The 20229-nt window shown below is 35.1% G+C and overlaps 3 protein-coding genes and 1 long non-coding RNA gene across 7 annotated transcripts in view; 2 read left to right on the forward strand and 2 right to left on the reverse strand.

The window, feature by feature from the left end:
- rassf8a (Ras association domain family member 8a) overlaps window positions 1-1336 on the forward strand; it is a 29978-nt gene extending 28642 nt beyond the window's left edge. The window contains exon 6 of the mRNA XM_073868300.1: window positions 237-1336. Coding sequence (XP_073724401.1) covers window positions 237-358 — 122 coding nt within the window. The 3' untranslated portion in view covers window positions 359-1336. The remainder of the gene's footprint in view (window positions 1-236) is intronic.
- LOC129433078 (cytosolic 5'-nucleotidase 1B) lies at window positions 1274-6276 on the reverse strand. Its single transcript, XM_055191534.2, has 6 exons — window positions 5999-6276; window positions 5798-5911; window positions 5582-5714; window positions 5365-5487; window positions 2558-2721; window positions 1274-1719 (listed from the first exon to the last, which is right to left on the reverse strand). The coding sequence occupies exons 1-6, from the start codon at window positions 6011-6013 to the stop codon at window positions 1447-1449; spliced, it is 822 nt and encodes a 273-aa protein (XP_055047509.2). The 5' UTR covers window positions 6014-6276; the 3' UTR covers window positions 1274-1446.
- A 985-nt stretch (window positions 6277-7261) lies between these two features.
- Window positions 7262-15885, forward strand: syt8 (synaptotagmin VIII). Of its 4 annotated transcripts, none has more exons than XM_073868851.1 (9): window positions 7262-7404; window positions 10113-10248; window positions 10485-10647; window positions 12624-12723; window positions 12825-12992; window positions 14306-14473; window positions 14573-14690; window positions 14861-14994; window positions 15074-15885. In XM_073868851.1, the coding sequence occupies exons 2-9, from the start codon at window positions 10143-10145 to the stop codon at window positions 15311-15313; spliced, it is 1197 nt and encodes a 398-aa protein (XP_073724952.1). In that variant the 5' UTR covers window positions 7262-7404; window positions 10113-10142; the 3' UTR covers window positions 15314-15885. The 4 variants fall into 4 exon arrangements, with proteins under 4 accessions (XP_073724952.1, XP_073724950.1, XP_073724951.1 ...); XM_073868849.1 differs by lacking the exon at window positions 7262-7404 and adding an exon at window positions 7884-8115; XM_073868850.1 differs by lacking the exon at window positions 7262-7404 and adding an exon at window positions 8808-8947.
- Window positions 15886-17156: 1271 nt separating this feature from the next.
- On the reverse strand, window positions 17157-18078 carry LOC129433219 (uncharacterized). The gene is made up of 2 exons (XR_008640359.2): window positions 17709-18078; window positions 17157-17434 (listed from the first exon to the last, which is right to left on the reverse strand). It is a non-coding gene; the product is annotated as an uncharacterized lncRNA (long non-coding RNA).
- Between the last annotated feature and the right edge of the window lie 2151 nt (window positions 18079-20229).

Genomic DNA, 20229 nt, shown 5'->3' on the forward strand with positions numbered 1-20229 from the left:
GTGCCATTGATTTGTCTTAAGATACAACAGTAACGTATTTTTCCAAGACATGTTTATAAAAAATGCTTAAATGTCTTAATTTAACTAAGTCCTGGCTTGTCTGTGAAACGGGGCCTATGTCTTTTGTGTGTGTTTTTATCTGAATATTTATACCATAATTCAACTGCAAGTGCTGTATTTTTCGAAAACCAACCTTATGGCCTTGATAATAAAAATACATCCTTATCTTTTTACAGATATCGCTGCATTAACTGGCTCATTGAAACGTTCGGGTTTGTCTCACCCTATGGTCGGCAGCATTCACAGACTGCCGAGTCCCATTTCCTCAACTTTAAATCCTGACGGCATCTACGTTTGAGGACCTCAACTGAAATAGCAGAAATTAAGCTTTTTTTTAAACCTATCCACAGAAGTCAGGTTTTCATTGGGTAAGCTGGTTGTTTAGAGCGGTTTTGCTATTCGCCTACAACAAGCTGAATATTGTTTCACATACAAACAGAAAATATGCAAATTTTCATTTACATATAAGATACTGTAAGAAAATGGTACCTGTACCCTTGTCACATAAATCACAGCTGGATGAAGGATTAAATGCATGGAAACGTAAATATATATTTTTAATCTTATTACATTCTTATTTTAGCCGTTTGTATGAACGTGCATTTTTTTAATGTAGGTTTATTCTACGTGCAGAGAGATTTCATTTGATATTTTATGCTGTGGTCGGTTTATAGCCTCATTTTGTAAAGCGTTTATCAATCAGTGTTTTACTATGTTGAGCCAAAGATGAACTTTTATGTTAGTTAGTTAGTTACCATAGTGTTACGTTACTGCATAAATGCAGAATATTTACTCTTTGTTTTATGTATGTTTGATGAGAATTATGCATAAAACTGGCATTGACAAATCCAGATTTAGTATTGTATTTTAATATTTTATTGTTACCATTTCTATACGTTTGTTGTATATAATTTGTTTTTAGCCAGAAATGACTTTTAAAGTCATATTGTATAAGCAGTGCCTTACTGAAGTTCACATGAAGCCATGTTAGGATCAAGTTTAATAATGATGTGATCATTTTAACTTCATTGTACATATAAATACTATTATCTTCTAGTCATTGCACAGATGCCATTGTTTTGTACTTGTGGTTGGATTTTATTTCAGTAGTTTAGAGGTTTTTAAACATGTTTTACTTATTACTTGGCGTAGTTATTGTCAACTCTGTATCATTATTCTACTTTTAAACCCCAAAAGATGAATGAAACAGAAGTTATATGTATAGCTTTATGTTTTACCGCATAGTCTTTTATTAAACCAGAATAACCTTTACAAATTCTCCTTCATCTTTTCAAATAATAATAAATGCAAAGCGTAACATGAAATGTATGAAAACATTGGCACTCAATTGAAGTCAAATAACTGTTCTGTGTCCAAATGGCACTTTTAGTTCTGGGCAGGGGTGTCCTCTACATTGTGAAGGCCACCGTCCCACAGTATGTGTGGTTTCACCACGGCCAATATGGGACTGCAAGGAGCTCCAGCCAAACAAAATGCCTCGTCCACATCCAGGCCCCATTCCCGAAGAGTTTTCAGTGCAGCGGTACAGACGTCTCTAGAGCCCCACGCTGTTATGAGACACGTGCAAAGAGGACTGTTCTCGCGTCCAAACCGTCTCCTCATCTCACCGATCAGAGAAACAAACTCTTTTATGCACATCTGAAAACAAAATAATTAATCAAGCGTGTGCAAAATTAACTTCAAATTCAAGGCCCTTTCAGGGACTTTCCAGGTCCAATACCCTAAAATTCAAGGACTAAATGTGGGGACACATTTCAAGTAAGAGCAAGGTTACATCGTATTACCTTTTAAGATACATTGTTACAGTTCCCTTTCGAGGGAACTCGCGCTGCGTCACTGCGGTGACACATTGGGGACGCCTCCAGTGGTAAGTGTGTCTGAATGTGTATATCAAATTCAACCAATGGTGAGCCTTAACGACTAAGACAGGGTGACGAGGGAGCCAGGAAGTATATCGCTATCTGAAATATTGCCAAAGACAGCGTTACAGGGACGCAGGAAGTATGGCAAAGGAGACGTAGCGTCTCGTTCCCTTCTCAGGAAACATACGTAACCCGAGACGTTTTCACGTGTCAAACACAATTATGCAAAAAATCATTTTGGTATGAATCAACATTCGCATACACGTGTGCTTAAAAGTCTAGAATTTTATGATATTATCCTACACTACACAGGGAATAATATGGATTTTTTTTCCAGAAAACTTCTTGCATAAAATAGATTCAAGCACTTTCAATGACCTGTATCTATGCATGTATATTTTCAAAAACTTCCCAGGGCCTTCAATTTTCCCCCCAGATTCACAAATTTTCAAGGACCTGTGGGAACCCTGGTATTATGTATGCATCACAAAGGTCATAGGTTTGAATCCCAGTAGTAAACACACATACTGATAAAATATGTCTAGACTGAGCCAAAGTTGTATACTGTAGCATTTTATATCATGTTTATTTTGAGTTGAATATTATTTAGTTACCTTTGCTGTTTTAAAAGTTTTTAGCTGGGTTTCACTGAATCCAAAATCTGCAAGACTATCACGTGAATCCTCTGAGAAGCCAATAACATCTCCTGAGAAAATGACCTTCAGCTGATCAAAAACATGTTGACCAAGCTGATCATACAGCGAAGCAGCTGCAAGTCCTAGACTCAACAACAAATGAAAAGAGATTACAGGAACAGGGTGAGACAACTAAGATAAATAAAATAATAAGTGATGTATGTACAGTGTCAACATTAACCTTAAACAAACACAATAAAACCTGCAAACCAGGCTGCTGAAGTAAGGTTTTCACTCGGATCATACTAAAAGACGGTTTCACAGACAAGGCTTAAGGCTAGTCCTAGACTAAGACGCAGTGTGATTATCGTGCAATAGATACGCCAAATTCCGATTTTGCGTGCATATGATACGCCAGTCTTTCCCATTCACTTATATGGCGAATCGTTTCGTGTCATTTTATTTATTGTTTTCTCATGTTTTCTGTTTTTTTTTACCTTTTTCACTTGGGTTTAGGGTTAGAACAACTTTTTGTTATATAAAAATGACATCCTAACCCAAACCCCAACTCTGACCCCAACTCCAAGCGACCATGGCTTAAATATAGACAAAAACATAGAGAAACCTGTATGTTAAATAACCTGCTTAAACAAATCTGAAATCTAACCCTAAACCCAAGCGAAAATGGTTTAAAAAACAGAAAACAAATGAGAAAACAATAAATAAAACGACACGAAACGATTCGCCATATAAGTGAATGGGAAGGACTGGCGTATCATATGCACGCAAAATCGAAATTTGGCGTATCTATTGCACGATAATCACACTGCGTGTCATTTGTACACATCTTGGTGAGAACGGGTAGACTAAAACACACGTTTGAGCTGGCTCTACTGAAAATAGAGACACTATGAAAGATCTTAAAATATGCCTGTGCCATTTATTTGTCTGCAGACACTAAAAAAAAAGTTGGTTTAACTTAAAAAAAATACAAATAAAGTTACTTGGTTGGCTTAAAATTTTGAGTTAATTCAACTTAGAAATATTAGTTTGACTTTACAAAAAAAAGTTCACCCAAAAATAATAATTTTCTCACCATCATGTTGTTTTTCTTATGAATCCAAAAGATAATATTTTGATAAATGATGGTAAGCATACAGTTGATGGTACCCATTGAATTCCATCGTATTTGTTTTTCCTACTATGGAAGTTGAACCAACAAATTACTTTGTACAGTGTCTTTTTCTGAGGCATGTTTATAAAAGATGCGTTAAGATCTTAATTTACAGGTTTTTTTACAGACACTAGGACACATCTCTCAACACTCAGGTCACTTTTGCAAAACTCCTCACACAGTGAGCACAACAGAAGTCTATGTGAGATTAAAAAAAAATGCATTCAATGACTACATCTGATCTCTCAAATTTCACGAATTATTTTTTCACTCAGACACAACAACTGCCAAAACTCTTTGTACGTATAGGCCAATTTGCACATGCTTACATACTGTTTTCAAAACTGTTAAACTTATGTTCAAAACAATAACATGATACAAAACTGAACAAGACAGCAATTTGCTACATTTCTACACTTCTATTTTAATGAAATATATTTAAATCTCAAAATTAAATGCTATAAAAACAATTGGCCAAATGGAGAAGACCGAGTAGATTAGCATTACTATTGTATTTGTATCAGTGAATGGTGTGTGTACAAATTCTTGTATTTTGGAATTAAAATAAAATAAATATAAATAAAATAAGAATTTTGCAAAAAAAATAAAAAATAAATAAACAACATAAAATATTGACGAATTCTGCATCATGTCTGATTTATTCCAGTAACATATATTGCAGTGAATTATAAACAGAATTATAAACTTTTACACAAGAAAACATTGTATAATGCTAAATGTTGTTAGTGTTTTTAAGTCATTGTTTTGTGGGTGACAAAATGTGTTTGTCGGCAGTAAACCTTTGTTAGTGTTCTGAAAGAATGAGTTGATTTGAAACCTGAATAAAGTGTTTTGGTAGTTGTAGTGCATTTTGAATGTAAAATGAACTGCTTTGCGAAGCTGAAAGTTGGTTAGGAGAACTGTGTGAAGAGTTTTGCAAAAGTGACCTTAAGCACCGAGAAATGCGTCCCAGCATCTGTAAAAAACTGTAACTAAGGCCTAATGTTTTGGCTTTAGCTAAGCCTTATCTGTAAAACCCAGCCCAGTCATGGAGATGCGTATAAATAGCACAAAGTGTGAAAACTCAAGCAATACATTCCAAGGTTCCAAATTCCAATTTTGTGTGCATGATACGCCAGTCCTTCCCGTTCACCTAATCCCGTGCATCTTTTTGTGTCGTTTTATGTATTGGTTTCTCTATTTTTTTTTTTACTTTTTGATACATGAAATTACATCCTATCCCTAACCCCAATTTCAAGCGACCAGGGCTTAAAAATAAGACAAAAACATGGAGAAACCTATATATTAAATAACATCCTAAGCATACCCCAAATCTAACCCCAAACCAAACAAAAATGGTTTAAAAAACAGAAAAAAATGGAGAAACCAATATATAAAACCACATAAAAAAATGTGCTGTATTAAGTGAACAAGAAGGGCTGTAGTATCATATATACAGAAAATTGTAATTTGGCGTATACGCATCTACATGAGACTGGGTAGGTAAAACCAGGCCCTAGTGTGCTGAAAGTCCAAATATACATCAGAATAACAAAACCTCATAAGCATACATTCAATTTCATAAATTTAAGGACATCTTAAGGTTTTCTACCTGCCTGTAGGGCTTTATCGATATCATCTCTGTTGGTCGAGAGGAACAGCTTAACCTTGTGTGATTGAAGAGTCTTTATGAGTTCTTCATTTTTGCAAAAGTAAAATTTGCTGATACCTAGACCTGATGAAAAAAGATTTCAATATTATCACATTTAAAAATATATATATTACGTTGAAATGCACATAAAAGAGAGCTATATCAAACATGATCTTACCATAATGATTCACACTCTCAACGATCTTCTCTTTGGTTACTTCTGAATCCTCTCTTGCGATGAGAATCACTTCAAAACCCAATGACTCGGTGCTGATCTGATTCACGAGTCTTTGATTCACTGACTGTACAGCCTGAAATCACTTTAGAATCAGAATATATCTCATAGGAATATATAACCATGAATGAAACCCTGCTCAAATATGATATTTCTTACCTTAATAAAGCTGAAAGCAGTGCCTTTTGGTAGCACTTCTGTATCAGTTTGTGTGGAGTCCAGGTCAAATATATCATTATATTGCAGAGCGGTAATAAGAGGACCGATGTGATCCTGTACAAACACGTGCATGCAAGAGTGTACAGTAAATTAATATTTGATCTAGTTCGTTGCCTAACTAGTTGTAATTCATGACTTTACCTTTGTCTCTTCCATACTCTTTACACGATTTGTCCTTTACCTACATGAACATACACGGAAGTGTCGACAGTTGACTAGAAACAACAAAACAATCTCGCGCGTGGTCTAGCACGACAAGGACACGCCCAAAAAGTATAATATGTTAAATTATTGCCCAACACGTCTGAGTGCTGTATTGTACACAACGCAAACAAATGTTGTCTGTAAATATTGCGTTTCACGCCACGCGCTGCCACCCGGCGCTGCGGAGCGGTACAACGTGCGCGCGCAATGCTTAGTTGTAGCTAGAAGGGATACAGCTGCGGCCAGAATCCGTGTGAGCGATGTTTTCATTCTAATCCTACCCCCAAAGTTTAACCCTAAACCCAACATTTTACAGGATTTAAACCGTAACTGTATCCTATCTAGCCAGAACCGTTGTTTTTCATCATAATCCTACCTAACCTAAAACCCAACAGCTCGCAAGATTTGGTCGTAACTGTATTCCCTCTAGCCAGAATCGCAATGTAGTAGGCTTGTCCGACTTCAAGAACCGACAAGCGGATGACATCACAATACCGCGAGAGCGATTCGACAGCAGACTCCTCCGTATGATTTCTAATCGCTCTCGCGGTATCTCGATGTCATCACGCCTGTCATTTTTTTTGCGGCAACACACGAAGTCGAATCCCCAACCACCTTCGGTCAAATATGCTTTCCTTCTTCCTCTATTACACACGATAATCGACAGGTTCGGGTTCTTTTTCAAAGGGATGTTGTATGTAGACCTCCTATTATAACTTTTTGGTGTTGATGGTTTGATATGCATAGAATTTGAAAATTACCTCATAAATATTTATGAACAAAAAATATCTTTTAAACTCATTTATAAATATTACCCCAGTAAATATTTCCTTGTAAACCGATTTAATTGTGACATTGACATGTTTTGTACTTTTTGTGGTCAACATACAGAAACTTTTTTTTTCATTTGTTTTGGAGTTGTCCTTAAAAAATAATAATAAAAAAAATAATAAAAAAATTGTTAGATTTGTGCTCTTTTGTTTGTTTGTTTTCTCCTACGACATGTCATTACATAAGGAATGTTATTTTATTTATTTTATTTTATTTATTTATTATTTTATTTGAATTAATTTTTTTTCCTTTCATCCCTTGGCTAATGTAAAAAATTGTTGAATATGATTAATTCAATATAAAAAACAAGTCGAACAGCCTTTTTCTTTCTTCTTCTTCTCTTCAAGGGGTTTTGTGGCGTTGGCAAACCAGCTTAAGGTGCATTTACCGCCACCTACTGGACAGGAGTGTGAAGCGCTGATATGTTAGGAGAGACTATAGGCGTACTACAAATGGCATTTTTTTTCTCCCTTGAAGGCCACTTTTGGAAGGGGACATCGCATACTTACTTGGTAACTGCAAATCATGATTTTCAGCCATATAGGACACTTTACAGAAAATATTATATTGTTATGGCCTGTGATCCATCTTGTGATCCATGACCAAATAATTAAAATAATAAAAAATATAAACATTTAAAAAGCAAAAGCAAATAAAAAAGAAAAGAAGACTATGGACACCAAATGCACCTGCAATTATGATCACCCATTTAAATATAGACTTTTTGGCATTGTACAATGATACCTAAACAAGTTTTCATAGAAGTTTACACAGTACTGTACAACTGGTTTCTATTATAATATTATCATAGTCTTATTTGTATACTCACTACTCATCCGGTTGAGCTCATTACTAGAGCAAAAATGCAGCTTGTCAGTATTACAAATCTGCAATTAAACATTAGGACATTTTATCTATTCATTTAAGATATATGTGGAAATGTTTTGTTTGACTTTTGTCGTTTATAAACCATATACACCTCTGTTTTACTTTACATAGCTTAGCTGTGTAATAAGGGCATACACCATGTCAGTTTTGTGTATTATTGAGGTGTGGCAGGTGCCAAACTTTTGTTCCATACTGAAGGAACTCCTTAAGGAAAACTGTCTAGATGACCTATAGTCATTGATGAAGACTGCAACAAAAACAATGACTCTTTTCATAACCTAAAACTGGACAAGAGAACCTAAAAGGAGCTATTGAGTAAAATACCAACTAAAAAGGTAAGTTTAATTGTTTTCTTTAGTGTGTATTTCAGTATTCTTTACATTGTCAAAAATGGTCCTAAGCTGTCACTGGGACGGTACCCTTTATAAATGTCCTAATATGTACCATTTAAGTACTTTTGAGATTATTATATGCACTCTTTAGTACCAAAATGTACCTCTGAGGTACCGATATGAACTCTTTAGTAACAATGGTGTACTTTTTGAAAGGGTACTGCCATAGTGCTAGAGACCATTTTTTTCCGGACAGTTTCAGCTTACTGTGAGTTGTGTTTTGATAAAATAACCGATATTAGTTGGTTAATAAGCTTCTATACCAGTGGTCTCCAACATGGTGCCCGCGGAGAGTCTGTGATGTGCCCGCCATAACACATATTATTAATGGGCTCAATTATAATATTTATTTATTACATATTTTTATATAAGATTGGCTTCTTTCATGTATGTAAACATTTTAAACAATGATAAAATATATCAGCAAGTAAAATAAAATAAAATCAACAAGTAAAGCAAAAAAGTTTTGAGTAGATTATATCAAAAAGTAGCCCTTCAGGTTGTTTTATCCATTGTGGCCCTTGCTCACCAAAAGCAGACGACCCAAGATTGCTATTAAATCTCTAATATTTGTTACTCTTGACCAGCAAATGGGTCATAATGGTTCTTTCCTGAGCTGATTGAACTTCTGCTGTGGGCAGTAACTTCCTTCCCTCTTTAGCACTTTAACGGTGAGGTCTTCATTCACATCAGTCGGGAATGTGCTCATACTATGAACATTAATGTTTGTTTTTATACTTTAACCAAGGATCGAGATCAAATTTAATCTACAACAGTGAGTTTTCCTTTGATATCCTGTTGCTTTGTAATATTTCGGGTTTTTTTATATTCTGCAGCTCAACTAGCATTACGTTAGCAGGGTAAATGACATGGGTTTGATTCCCAGTGAACACACGTACTGATATGACAGATGCACTGTAAAAGTTCCATTATATTTTGTTATAATGTATAATGTTATTTTTCTGTAATGTTTATTGTTGATTCATTTTATTTGTAGATTATTATTGATCTATTTGAGGTATGGCATGAGCTATTCACCATCTACAGTAAGCTTTATTCAACTTAAAAAAAATTCAGATTTGAAAATGATGCATTATCATATAGGTCTTGAATTCTTAACCAAGGCAAAAATTACTCCATAAAAGTAAGTTGTTTCACAGGAAAAGAATGTTATCTGTGGATTTTAAGCACACCCAGTTTTAATGGGCTGGAGAAGGTTGTCAACACATCTTAGATGTTTAACTTTGGTGGTGATGAAATATCCTCGATAGCAACCAGGTGCAAACACTTATGGAAAACGTTTAACACCAGTTTTTTGTTTGTTTCTGTTGTGGTTAGATTTTCCTCATGTTTCAATCTATGACTTACTTTTCTTTTCAAAAGATAAAAATTCACTCTAAAATGAGTTTTAAAATGACTCTCATGACTTCCTGGTAAACACAAGCATGTTGTTAAAACTTATGTTTGCTGTGAGAAGGATAACATTTCCACCTGATATATTACTGTAATGTTGATGACACAAATTTGCAGAAACATTTTATTTTGGTGCATCTTGTTTTTATAGGGTGTGATTTCTCAAATGTTTTTAAAACAGTACTGCAACAATGCAACCAAAACATTTCGTGTTGACTGGGGATCTTTTATGCAAGAAATATAAAAAATATTATATACACTTAAACAAAATGAGTCATATGCAGTTATGCACTTATATTTAAGTTCACACTACTTAAATATAAGTGCATAATTGCAAATGACTCAAGTTCACAGTACTTAAATGTATGTGTTTTAAAACTTAAATGGTCTAATGCAACCGGTTTACTTAAATGGTTTGAGTTAAGTTAACTGTTAGGTTTTACAGTGAGATGTTGCAATACCATTCTAACCAGTAGAGGGTGACACATAACAACATTCACTTTCTTTTCTCTGTGTATTATTTACAGTAACCCACTGGCCCTCTTATCCATTTCACCATGACACCAAAACCCCCACGATTAAAACCGACTAACACACCCCACCGCACCAACACCACAACAGCTGCTCCTGGGTTTCTGTCCTCCATACTGGACAAGATTCCTTGTGAGTATATCATTTGAATCCTTGTCCAGCACCTGCTTCATGTGGTCCATATCTAATTTCACCCCTTGCGCACATTTCTCTCTTCTTAATTTACACTTGTTACAAGTTTAACTTCCCCTAATTCTCCTGGCTGGGCACTGCCTTCATCTTTTGTTGGATGTGTGTCATGGTACTATACTGGACCCTTTACTCTGCTGCTTTGATGTAGGATCGAAAATGATTGTGTTTTTCAACAGTGCCAAGATGGGCCATCTATACTATATTCGCTGCCATCATCCTCTTGATGCTGATCTGCGTGGTGTGCTGCTGTGTAAAATGTTGCTGCAAAGGAAAGAAGAAGAAGAAGAAGATGGACCAGACGATCAATATGGAAGGGATGACAGGGAGCACGACCACAGCGCTGGTGAGAGAACACTGCTTGGAAATTTGTAGGTTAGGTTTCAATGAGTTTAAGCGGACAACAAATGGAGATGTTTACAGAAGTCTTGCTTAACTCATTGATTTCAATCTTTGACATGACTTTACTCAGTCAGTATTAAAGATATCAAGATTATATTTTCACAGACTGTTCTTTACATTATGTAGGATGATTTTATGTAGAAAAATCACAAAAAATGACTTGAACTTTTGAACTATTTTGTCCAAACTCATGCCATTGGTTGGGAGAGGTTGGTGTGTCAGGATGCTAAAACATGTATTCCATATTTTTTTTAGTCTTTTGTAAATGTGAACTGATAAATTGCTGTTTCAAGTGAATCTGTGAAAAAAAGTGAACTTTTTTACAGTGTACAGTGAACCTTTCTAATCTTGTATTTTTTACAGTTGCTTTGGGTCATTTCTTAAATCATTTTTAAAATAATGCATGCATTTCTCAGAACAATTTGTACAAACTGCACAACATCATGGATATCCTGCAAAACCCGGTAACTTGTTTAAAATCCTTAGTTTATCTCTCAGAAATACATTTTTACATCAGTGAACGCGTCACTATAAAAATAGTACTTCCTTGTGTTATTGTTCATGAACAAAACAGTCAAAATGTTATGCCATGTTGTCAATAAGTGTACACAATTATAGGTGTCAATATTTTCTGATGTAAACTGTGGACGAATCCACATTTTCACCTTTTTTCTGTAAAAACAAATGACAGACATTGTGATAAAAAAACATCATATTTTACAGTACAAATAAAACATTGCTAAATTACACCAAAGAAATGCATTGCAAAAAATGATTTTCAAGAAAAAAAATCTTAGTATTTTTGTCTTGTTTTCAGTAAAAATATTTTAAAAAATTCTTAAATTAGGATGCTTTTTCTTGATGAGCAAAACAACCCAAGAAAATAAGTCTAGTTGTTAGACCAAAAATATCAAATTTAAGTGATTTTGTGAATAAAACAAGCAAAAATATCTGCCAATGGGGTAAGCAAAATAATCTTTTTTTTTAACAATTTTTTTTAAGAAATTCTCTTTTTTAAGAAGTTTTTTTTTGCTTTTTTGCTTGTTTTATGCACAAAATCACTTAAATTTGATATTTTTGGTCTATAAACTAGACTTATTTTCTTGGGTCATTTTGCTCATCAAGAAAAAAAACATCCTAATTTAAGATTTTTTTTTTATATTTTTACTGTAAACAAGACAAAAATACTAAGAAAACATTTTCTTGAAAATCATTTTTTGCAGTGTGTAAAATTTTCTGAACTCAAAATTTCATGGTTCACTTGACAGCAATTTATCAATTCAGTTTTTATAAATTCAATTTACAAAATATACAAAAAAAACTAGCATGCTACAGTAAAAGATTATGACACAAAAGTCAACAATTTTGGATAACATGCCTTGTACAATGAACTAATTCCTAAATGTTTGATACAAATGACAAGCAATTGAAAATGTAGCAAAAACAATTGTACATAATCATCTGCATTATTGTATCAAGCATTTGCAATTTGTCCAAAACAATGCAATCCAAAACTAAGTGTTTTGAAAAATACATTTCTGATTTGAGAAATGCTACATTTGTATATTGACAACATGGCTAAACATTTTGATTGTCTTGTTCATGAACAATGACACTTGCCATTTTGCCATTTGCTATTTTGATGGGACTGATATGTTCACTGATGTAAATATTTACTTTTGAGCGATGAACTCAGGATTTCAAAAAAGCTACAGGCCTCTGCAGGACATCAATGATGCTGCGCAGCCCGCACAAACTACTCTGAGAAATGCACGCATTATTTAGCAAATTTTAAGAAAGATTCTAGAAATGCTTCAAATGCAGAAATGCATTGACAGGAACTGTAAAAAAGGCAAGAAAAAGTCAAGTTGATACAAAATTACAGAAGTAATTAAATGTTTTCACCGTCTGTGCTGGCTGGTGCAGCCTGGTGCAGAAGATGCTGAAGGAAGATCAGCCAATCAGCAGAGAGGAAAACTGGAGTACTCACTGGAGTTTAATGCACCCAAATCAGAGGTGCATCCTGCTCATCTGAGAGCTGTTTTAATACTAAGAACACAGTTTTCCATTTTTAAAAATTATTTTAAAATTACTGACGAGTATTACATTTATTTTAGCTGACAGTAGGAATAAAAGAAGCAGCTGATTTGAAAGCAATGGATTTAGGAGGAACTTCTGATCCTTATGTGAAAGTCTATATCCTCCCCAGCAAGTCCAAAACATTCGAGACCAAAGTCTTCAGGAAAACGCTTAACCCTGTGTTCAATGAAATTTTCAAATATCAGGTAAATTGATAATTTATTTTTACCAGCATTGCGTCAAAAAGGGATGAGTCCAGTTGTTGGGTTAAATTTACCCTGAAAATGTTTATATTTTACCCAACAATGGGTTGAAACAACCAAGCATTGTGGGTTAAAACAACCCAGCATAGGTTAAATTACAACCCAGGGGACTGGGCTTGTCCCTTCTTGACCCAACGCTGGGTTGAAAAGAACCCAGCATTTTTTTTGAGTGTAGCTTGTTATGACTTAACAAAAATATCGGGTTGGTTTAACTCATAGTTGGGTAAATATTGGGCAGAACCAATTTTTTGCATTATAAATAAACTTAAGCTGGGTTGTTTAAACCAAACAACACTCTAAAAATGTTGGGTTGATTTAACCCAAAATTGGGCCAAATGGACAAACGCAACAGTTGTGTTGTTTCAATACAAAATATTGGGTTGTTTCAACTCATAATTGGGTAACAACAACCCATCATAGGGTTATTTATGACCCAATAGTTGGGTTTGTTCATATTTGACCAAATTATGGGTTGAAAATAACCTAGCATTTTTTGAGTGTAGCCTGTTATAACTAAATCAAAATATTGGGTTGGTTTAACCCATAGTTGGGTAAATATTGGGCAGAACCAATTTTTGCATTATAAATAAACTTAAGCTGGGTGGTTTAAACCCAACAACACTCTAAAAATGTTGGGTTGATTTAACTCAAAATTGGGCCAAATGGACAAACCCAACAATTGGGTTGTTTCAACCCAAAATTTGTGTTGTTTCAACTCATAATTGGGTAACAACAACCCATCCTGGGGTTATTTATGACCCCACAGTTGGGTTTGTTCATATTTGACCAAATTATGGGTTGAAAATAACCCAGCTTTTTTTTAAATAAACAAAAATATTGGGTTGGTTTAACCCATAGTGGGGTAAATATTGGGCAGAACCAATTATTGCATTATAAATCAAGTTAACCTGAGTTGTTTAAACCCAACAACACTCTAAAATTGAGGGTTTATTTAACCCATAATTGAGCCAAATGGACAAACGCAACAGTTGGGTTGTTTCAATCCAAAATTTGAATTTTTTCAACTCATAATTGGGTAACAACAACCCATCATAGGGTTATTAATGACCCAAATGTTGGGTTTGTTCATATTTGACTAAATTATGGGTTGAAAACAACTGAACATTATTTTTAAAGTGAACCCTAACTAAGGTTTATTTATAAGTCAACAGTTGGTAATATTTACCCAACCATGGGCTAACCAACCCAATATTTGTTTGTAAAGTGCACTGAAGTGTTGTTTGCATTCTTTGTAGATCCCTCAGAAGGATTTAGTTGAGTCCACGCTGGTGATGCAGGTGTATGACTTTAACAGATTCTCCAAGCATGACATCATCGGTGAGATCAGACTGGATCTGTCCACTGTGGATTGGAATCATGTGATCGAGGAATGGCGCGATCTGAGTGAAGCTTCCAAACATGGGGTATAGAGAGATCACTTAGCGAAACTTAAATAAAGACTTAAATAAACTTAACGAATTGAAAACTGCTAAAAAATCTGATATCATTTTACTTTATTACAGCAAGAACATCTGGGAGATATCTGTTTCTCTCTTCGCTATGTCCCGACTAACGGTAAACTCACTGTGATCATACTCGAAGCCAAGAACTTGAAGCCGATGGATCAGGGAGGTTCTTCAGGTTAGGAATAAATGGTTTATTCCTTTCTGAATGGTCATGGGAAGCTTGGAAAAACAGGAAATTTTAATTAGCACTTCCCAGTCTTGGATATCTTTCCATGGTGCTAGGAACACTAAGGTCATTGACTCCATACTTTGAATGCATAAACGTAAATATGATTTTTTTTGTAGATCCATATGTAAAAGTTCAGTTGATTTTGGACCGGAAGAAGTGGAAGAAAAAGAGGACGTCAGTGAAGAAGCAAACCGTCAATCCCTACTTCAACGAATCCTTCACATTTGATGTGTCCTTTGAACAGATTCAGGTGAGTGATGTTCAGAAATCTGCTGAATAGCTAGTTGTTTCACTCTGTATTAAATGTTTTGGTTTTTTGTCTCATGCAGAAAGTTCAGCTGGTCATATCTGTGTGGGACCATGACAAAATTAGCAGAAACGATGCGATTGGTAAGATCTACCTGGGCTGCAGTGCTACAGGAAACCAGCTGAGACATTGGGCAGATATGTTGTCTAATCCACGCAAGCCTGTTGCGCAGTGGCACACGCTGCTGTCTTCTGAACAGGTGGACACAACGCTGGCCCTGAAACACCCTTTAAAGTTCCCTTTAAGGAATAAAGTCTTCTGAGAAACACAGACAACTTGATCCGACCAGATCTGTCAATCATTCCATCTTATTACTGCAACGTTTACAAGTGACCAGACTGTGGGACCAATAAGAAAATATATTTTTCCTTCCAATGCTTTATTTCTTCGTCTCCGTATTATATCAGTGAAATGAGAATATTTGCACAAATTGTGGTGATAACATGTATCACAAGTAATATTTTTGAATCAACTAAAATGAACAAACAATGAACCATTGTATTGGTTTTAAATAACATTAATAAAGATTAATAAAAAATCTTTCTTATAGTTACTGTTGTTCATGTCAGCTAATGCATTTGCTACTGTTAATGAATAAACCTTATTGTAGTGTTTATTTTGATCAAATATTTTGATTAAATCTCCCCATTAAGGGCCCATTATGCAAAACTCACTTTTATAAGGCGTTTGGACATAAATATGTTTTAAAAATTTGTGGAAAAAAAACACCCTCCCCTAATCTCCATTAAACCAAAGCAATCTCATTAAACATGCTGTTTTGATTCTTTTGTTAATGTGATGTCACACAAATAAAGCCACGCCCTCGACCACTGACTGACTGGTTCCCAAAAGCTTTTATAAATGTGTTTTTTAACATGTTGTAGCGCTAATGTGGTCAAAGATAATATTGTCCCAGACTGTATTTACAGGAATTAGATCTATTTTGTGCTCACTGTCTGTTGATAAGGGAGTGAGGAGCTGTAGCTATTAATTAATTTACATTTAAAGGTACTGGTATACACTCACCTAAAGGATTATTAGGAACACCTGTTCAATTTCTCATTAATGCAATTATCTAATAACCAATCACATGGCAGTTGCTTCAATGCATTTAGGGGTGTGGTCCTGGTCAAGACAATCTCCTGAACTCCAAACTGAATGTCATAAGAAAAACAATTCAAACAATGCCACCTTTGCATTAAAAATTACATAATTGAAAAAATGACAGTTGTCATAAATGTGCATAAAATCTCCTTCATGTATGACACGTGTCATGATCATGAATGTGTTATGTCAGTCTTATGAACAACGATTTCATGTAAAGTGTTATTTAGCTGGGTTTTAGGTCGCATCTATAAAGAGAATTTCTAAAAATACATTATTTGTGAATTTCGTAAGAAAAAGCCCATTGTAAACAGTTCGGCCAATCAGCTGCAGAGGTGTGGTTTTGAACCCAGAGGTGAAACGATTATATAGATGTATAAAAAATGCAGACGCGAGACAGTTGTATCATCTTTGCTGTCTCGACACATACACACATGCGCACATGCTGATTTCTCTTGTGATTTACAGTAAGCATGATGTGAATGGCGGTGTCAGCACACATGTGGTCCAATTACATCGCTCTAATGAGTTTTCTCTTCTTGCAAACATACATAATGCTTCCAATGATGGAAAAGTCATTACCGTACCTGCTTTTAAATGCGTTTTTGATATTCAACAAGTACTGTGAAAAATGACAAAATAAAGGTGCTATAAAGGTTCGTCACAGCAATGCCACTCTTAGCTACTCCAAGAAAAGTGACCCCAGGACCAAAAAACAATTTATACCACTTACAGGCCATTTACGAACATTATCTATCACGAGGGGAACCACAGAACAGGTCTGTGATCAGTACAGAAGTGGCAAACACATGACCTTTGTAATCTCCTTTACTACTGAGGCCCATGGTGAGGCTTTGATCTTCCATCAAGGGAATATTCCTACTACTGCACCATGCTGTGCACTATACAAGGCCTGTGATGCATGCACTTGCCATGGGAATAAATACTCAGGTTAACCTCGATCTGTTGATTGCAAATAAAATAAAAAATAAGATTTTACCCTTGTTTACATTTGTGCATTTAATTCAAAGTGGTTTATTCCAGGCATACATTTTTCATCAGTATGTGTAGACTTACTAACTTCTGCATATGATATCAGCTACACAACCATAAATGGATAGATGTGAAGACTCTCATTAGTGATTCAGTCCGATGCATAATCTTCACATTTCCATGTCTCACGTCTCTAATTGAAATCTTGCTCTTTGTGGTCAGGCTGTGTATGTGTGTAGGACTTAAGCCGATGAGGAAATCAGGTCATAAGTAATTCAGATCTTATCTGCAATTGAATGATGGAGCAAAGCTTTGTTATGCAAATAAAGTGTAACACATCCTTCATCCTGCATTAATAAGTGTCTCTGTCTCATTGCTCAGTCTAAACAGAGAACGGATCAAATCATAAATGAATCAATAATTCAGCTGGGACTTGTATAGAAAACATATACATACATGTATTGTAACATGTAAGTTCCTATGACCTAAATATTAAATAATAAGAAAAAATGAAATAAAAAAAATTATTTTATTAAAAAAATTAAAATATTTGGACCCACCATTTTTGTTTTGAAAAATAATCTGCATTTGAAAGTGAGTGACTTTAAAGGAGGAAGTCTGCTGCATTACAACTGTTTAGTGGAGTTGATGGTAATGGTGATGGTAATGATGAGTACTGTGACATCATTCTCCGGAGGGGTTTCCTGGATACTGACAACCAGCTGAAGCTGCGAACATTGAGGAAAGAGACATCGCTAATTGTGTCCTGGCCACACACAAAAAGCTTCGTCTAGCGTCCACAACATAGCACAAGATATCTAAAGGTAAGAGATTTGAATAAATAGACATTTAAATGCATGTTTGAATATAGAGTTAATAAGAAATAAAACATTTTAAAAGAACAATAGTTCTCTAAAGTGCCATGCTATTTTTCTGGTAAAAACCATGGTATTTTTTTAAGCACATTTGTGTAGCATGTAATTACTACGGAATATGGAAATTATTCTCATGATACAAGAGAAATATAAAACACACATGATTCAGAGATTGGTAAAAATATGTTTTTGCAATAAATTGCAATAGCAATTAAATTGTGTAAGCTTGCTCTACGACGTCTATAGAGCGCAGGTTACTTTAAACACACACTCTTAAAATGCTGTGCTGTTTAACCCACTCACATGTAAAAATACTATGGTATAAACAATAGTATAATCTGTAGTAAAATTCCTAAAAATTATTGTGTTAATGAAGCTTACTACATAGTAAATGGGTGATTCTTACGAAATCCAGACTTAGAAGGTGTCCAGCATCAGAATGTTTTAAAAAGCCCTTGAGGTAAATTTTTTTGCACATAAGGTCTGAACTTACTAACCATTATTTTAAGAGGATCTAAACAATATTTTCTGTAGGAATTATTTACATGTTTTAGATTATCATTATCAAAAATGATCATTACCGCAACATGCTATTACATTAAATATATGCATTTACAAACTCGTGTTTCGGTAATGAGAACTAAAAAGTTGTCTAGGTATTATGACAAACAAAATTTTAACTTTTATCTGGAGATAAAAAATAAGAACTGCTTACCTGTTAGCAATCTTGAGTGTCACAGTCAATTATGTCCCTTCCAACTATTTTTTTTAAATTTTAGTTCCTTGAGGGCTTAAACAATGATTGAAAATTGTTGCGGAGGATGAGAAAATTTTCTTGGACATTAATATTCTGTCAGGAATTGGGGAACACAAAACACGAACCCAGATGCGGACGTAAACAACAAAGGGATTTATTATAAAAACAGGGAAAAAACAGGAAAACAAAACCCACGAGGGGGCAAAACAAGACAAGGGAAACAACACTACACTAAACTGACACTAAACCTTAACAATACTAACAATAAACTCTTTAACAGATAAAAAAGATCAGGACTATGAACATCAAACAACTCACAGGAACCGACAGGGCATGAGACAAGCAAGAGACAAGACGAACGTGCAAAGAACAGCAAACACACGGACAATAAATAGGGACAAAGTAAATTACATACACCTGGAAAATAATCACGAGTAAGGGATCGGGGAAAAAGTGACGAGACCCAGGAAATGCGTGGTCAGAATAAACCAATACTACAACCACACATTTCCCACATAGAACATATGTACTGTCAGAACCCTGCCATGCTAAACTAGATCTAAATACCAACAGGATCCGGCAGGATTCTGACATATTCCTTATTATTGTCTGTACATTTACCAATGATCACCAAATACCACATGTTTCTTTACTATAAATGTTTATAGTATAACATTCACTGAAGCTTTTTATTTTTTTTTAGATTTTTTAACTATAAATTTAATTAATAATTTTCATGTCAAAGAACCCAAATCTAGTCTTGGACACGTTCCGGTAGTGAAAATTTTCCTCTTAAAGGACAAGTTCAGTATTTTACACTTAAAGCCCTGTTTTCAGATTGTTTATGATGAAATAGAACGGCCTTGACTGAAATCTCGACATATGCGGCTGCCCAGAGAATTTTTGAGTGTTTGTGTTTCAGCTCCTACCTTTAGAATGGCTTTAATGGTGCACTGGAACAATCCTTCCTAAAATGCATTAAACTTTCGTTTACAATGACGTGAAACTCACCGAGCGGCCAGGGATGTTCACCGGTACGCCCACACAAAAATCGCTGCAAAATACGCATTCCAACAGGTTTTATCGTAGTTTTTGCCAACTCCATTGACTTGTATTAGTTGTGCTGTGAGGTACGGTATTACTCCGCGCCGGGAACGTTGTTTGTATTCTTGCAATTGGCAATGGCGGATTAGCGCCACCAACTGGGCTGGAGTGTCTATTATTCAAGCTCTAAGCGGAAGAATGTACAGGTGTGAGGCGTTTGGAAAAATAGGTCCACAAGTTAACAACGAATGCTAAAACAGCTGTTGGAAGGCGTCTTTTTGCGTGATTTTTGTGTGGGCGTGTCATTGGGCGCCCCTGGCCGCTCGGTGAGTTTCACGTCTTTGTAAACGAAAGTTTAATGCATTTTAGAAAGGATTGTTCCAGTGCACCATTAAACGCATTGTA

The sequence above is a fragment of the Misgurnus anguillicaudatus genome, chromosome 6 (assembly GCF_027580225.2).
Source record: "Misgurnus anguillicaudatus chromosome 6, ASM2758022v2, whole genome shotgun sequence".
NCBI lineage: Eukaryota > Metazoa > Chordata > Actinopteri > Cypriniformes > Cobitidae > Misgurnus > Misgurnus anguillicaudatus.

Coding starts and splice junctions, on each gene's coding strand:
- LOC129433078 (XM_055191534.2), bottom strand. Junction 5,715..5,797: donor CTGCTTTCAGCTTTATTAAG/GTAAGAAATATC, acceptor AAGTGATTTCAG/GCTGTACAGTCAGTGAATCA. Junction 5,488..5,581: donor TGAGAGTGTGAATCATTATG/GTAAGATCATGT, acceptor TTTTTTCATCAG/GTCTAGGTATCAGCAAATTT.
- syt8 (XM_073868851.1), top strand. CDS start 10,143: ATGACACCAAAACCCCCACGATTAAAACCGACTAACACACCCCACCGC. Junction 14,474..14,572: donor GTGAAGCTTCCAAACATGGG/GTATAGAGAGAT, acceptor ACTTTATTACAG/CAAGAACATCTGGGAGATAT. Junction 14,691..14,860: donor GGATCAGGGAGGTTCTTCAG/GTTAGGAATAAA, acceptor TTTTTTTTGTAG/ATCCATATGTAAAAGTTCAG.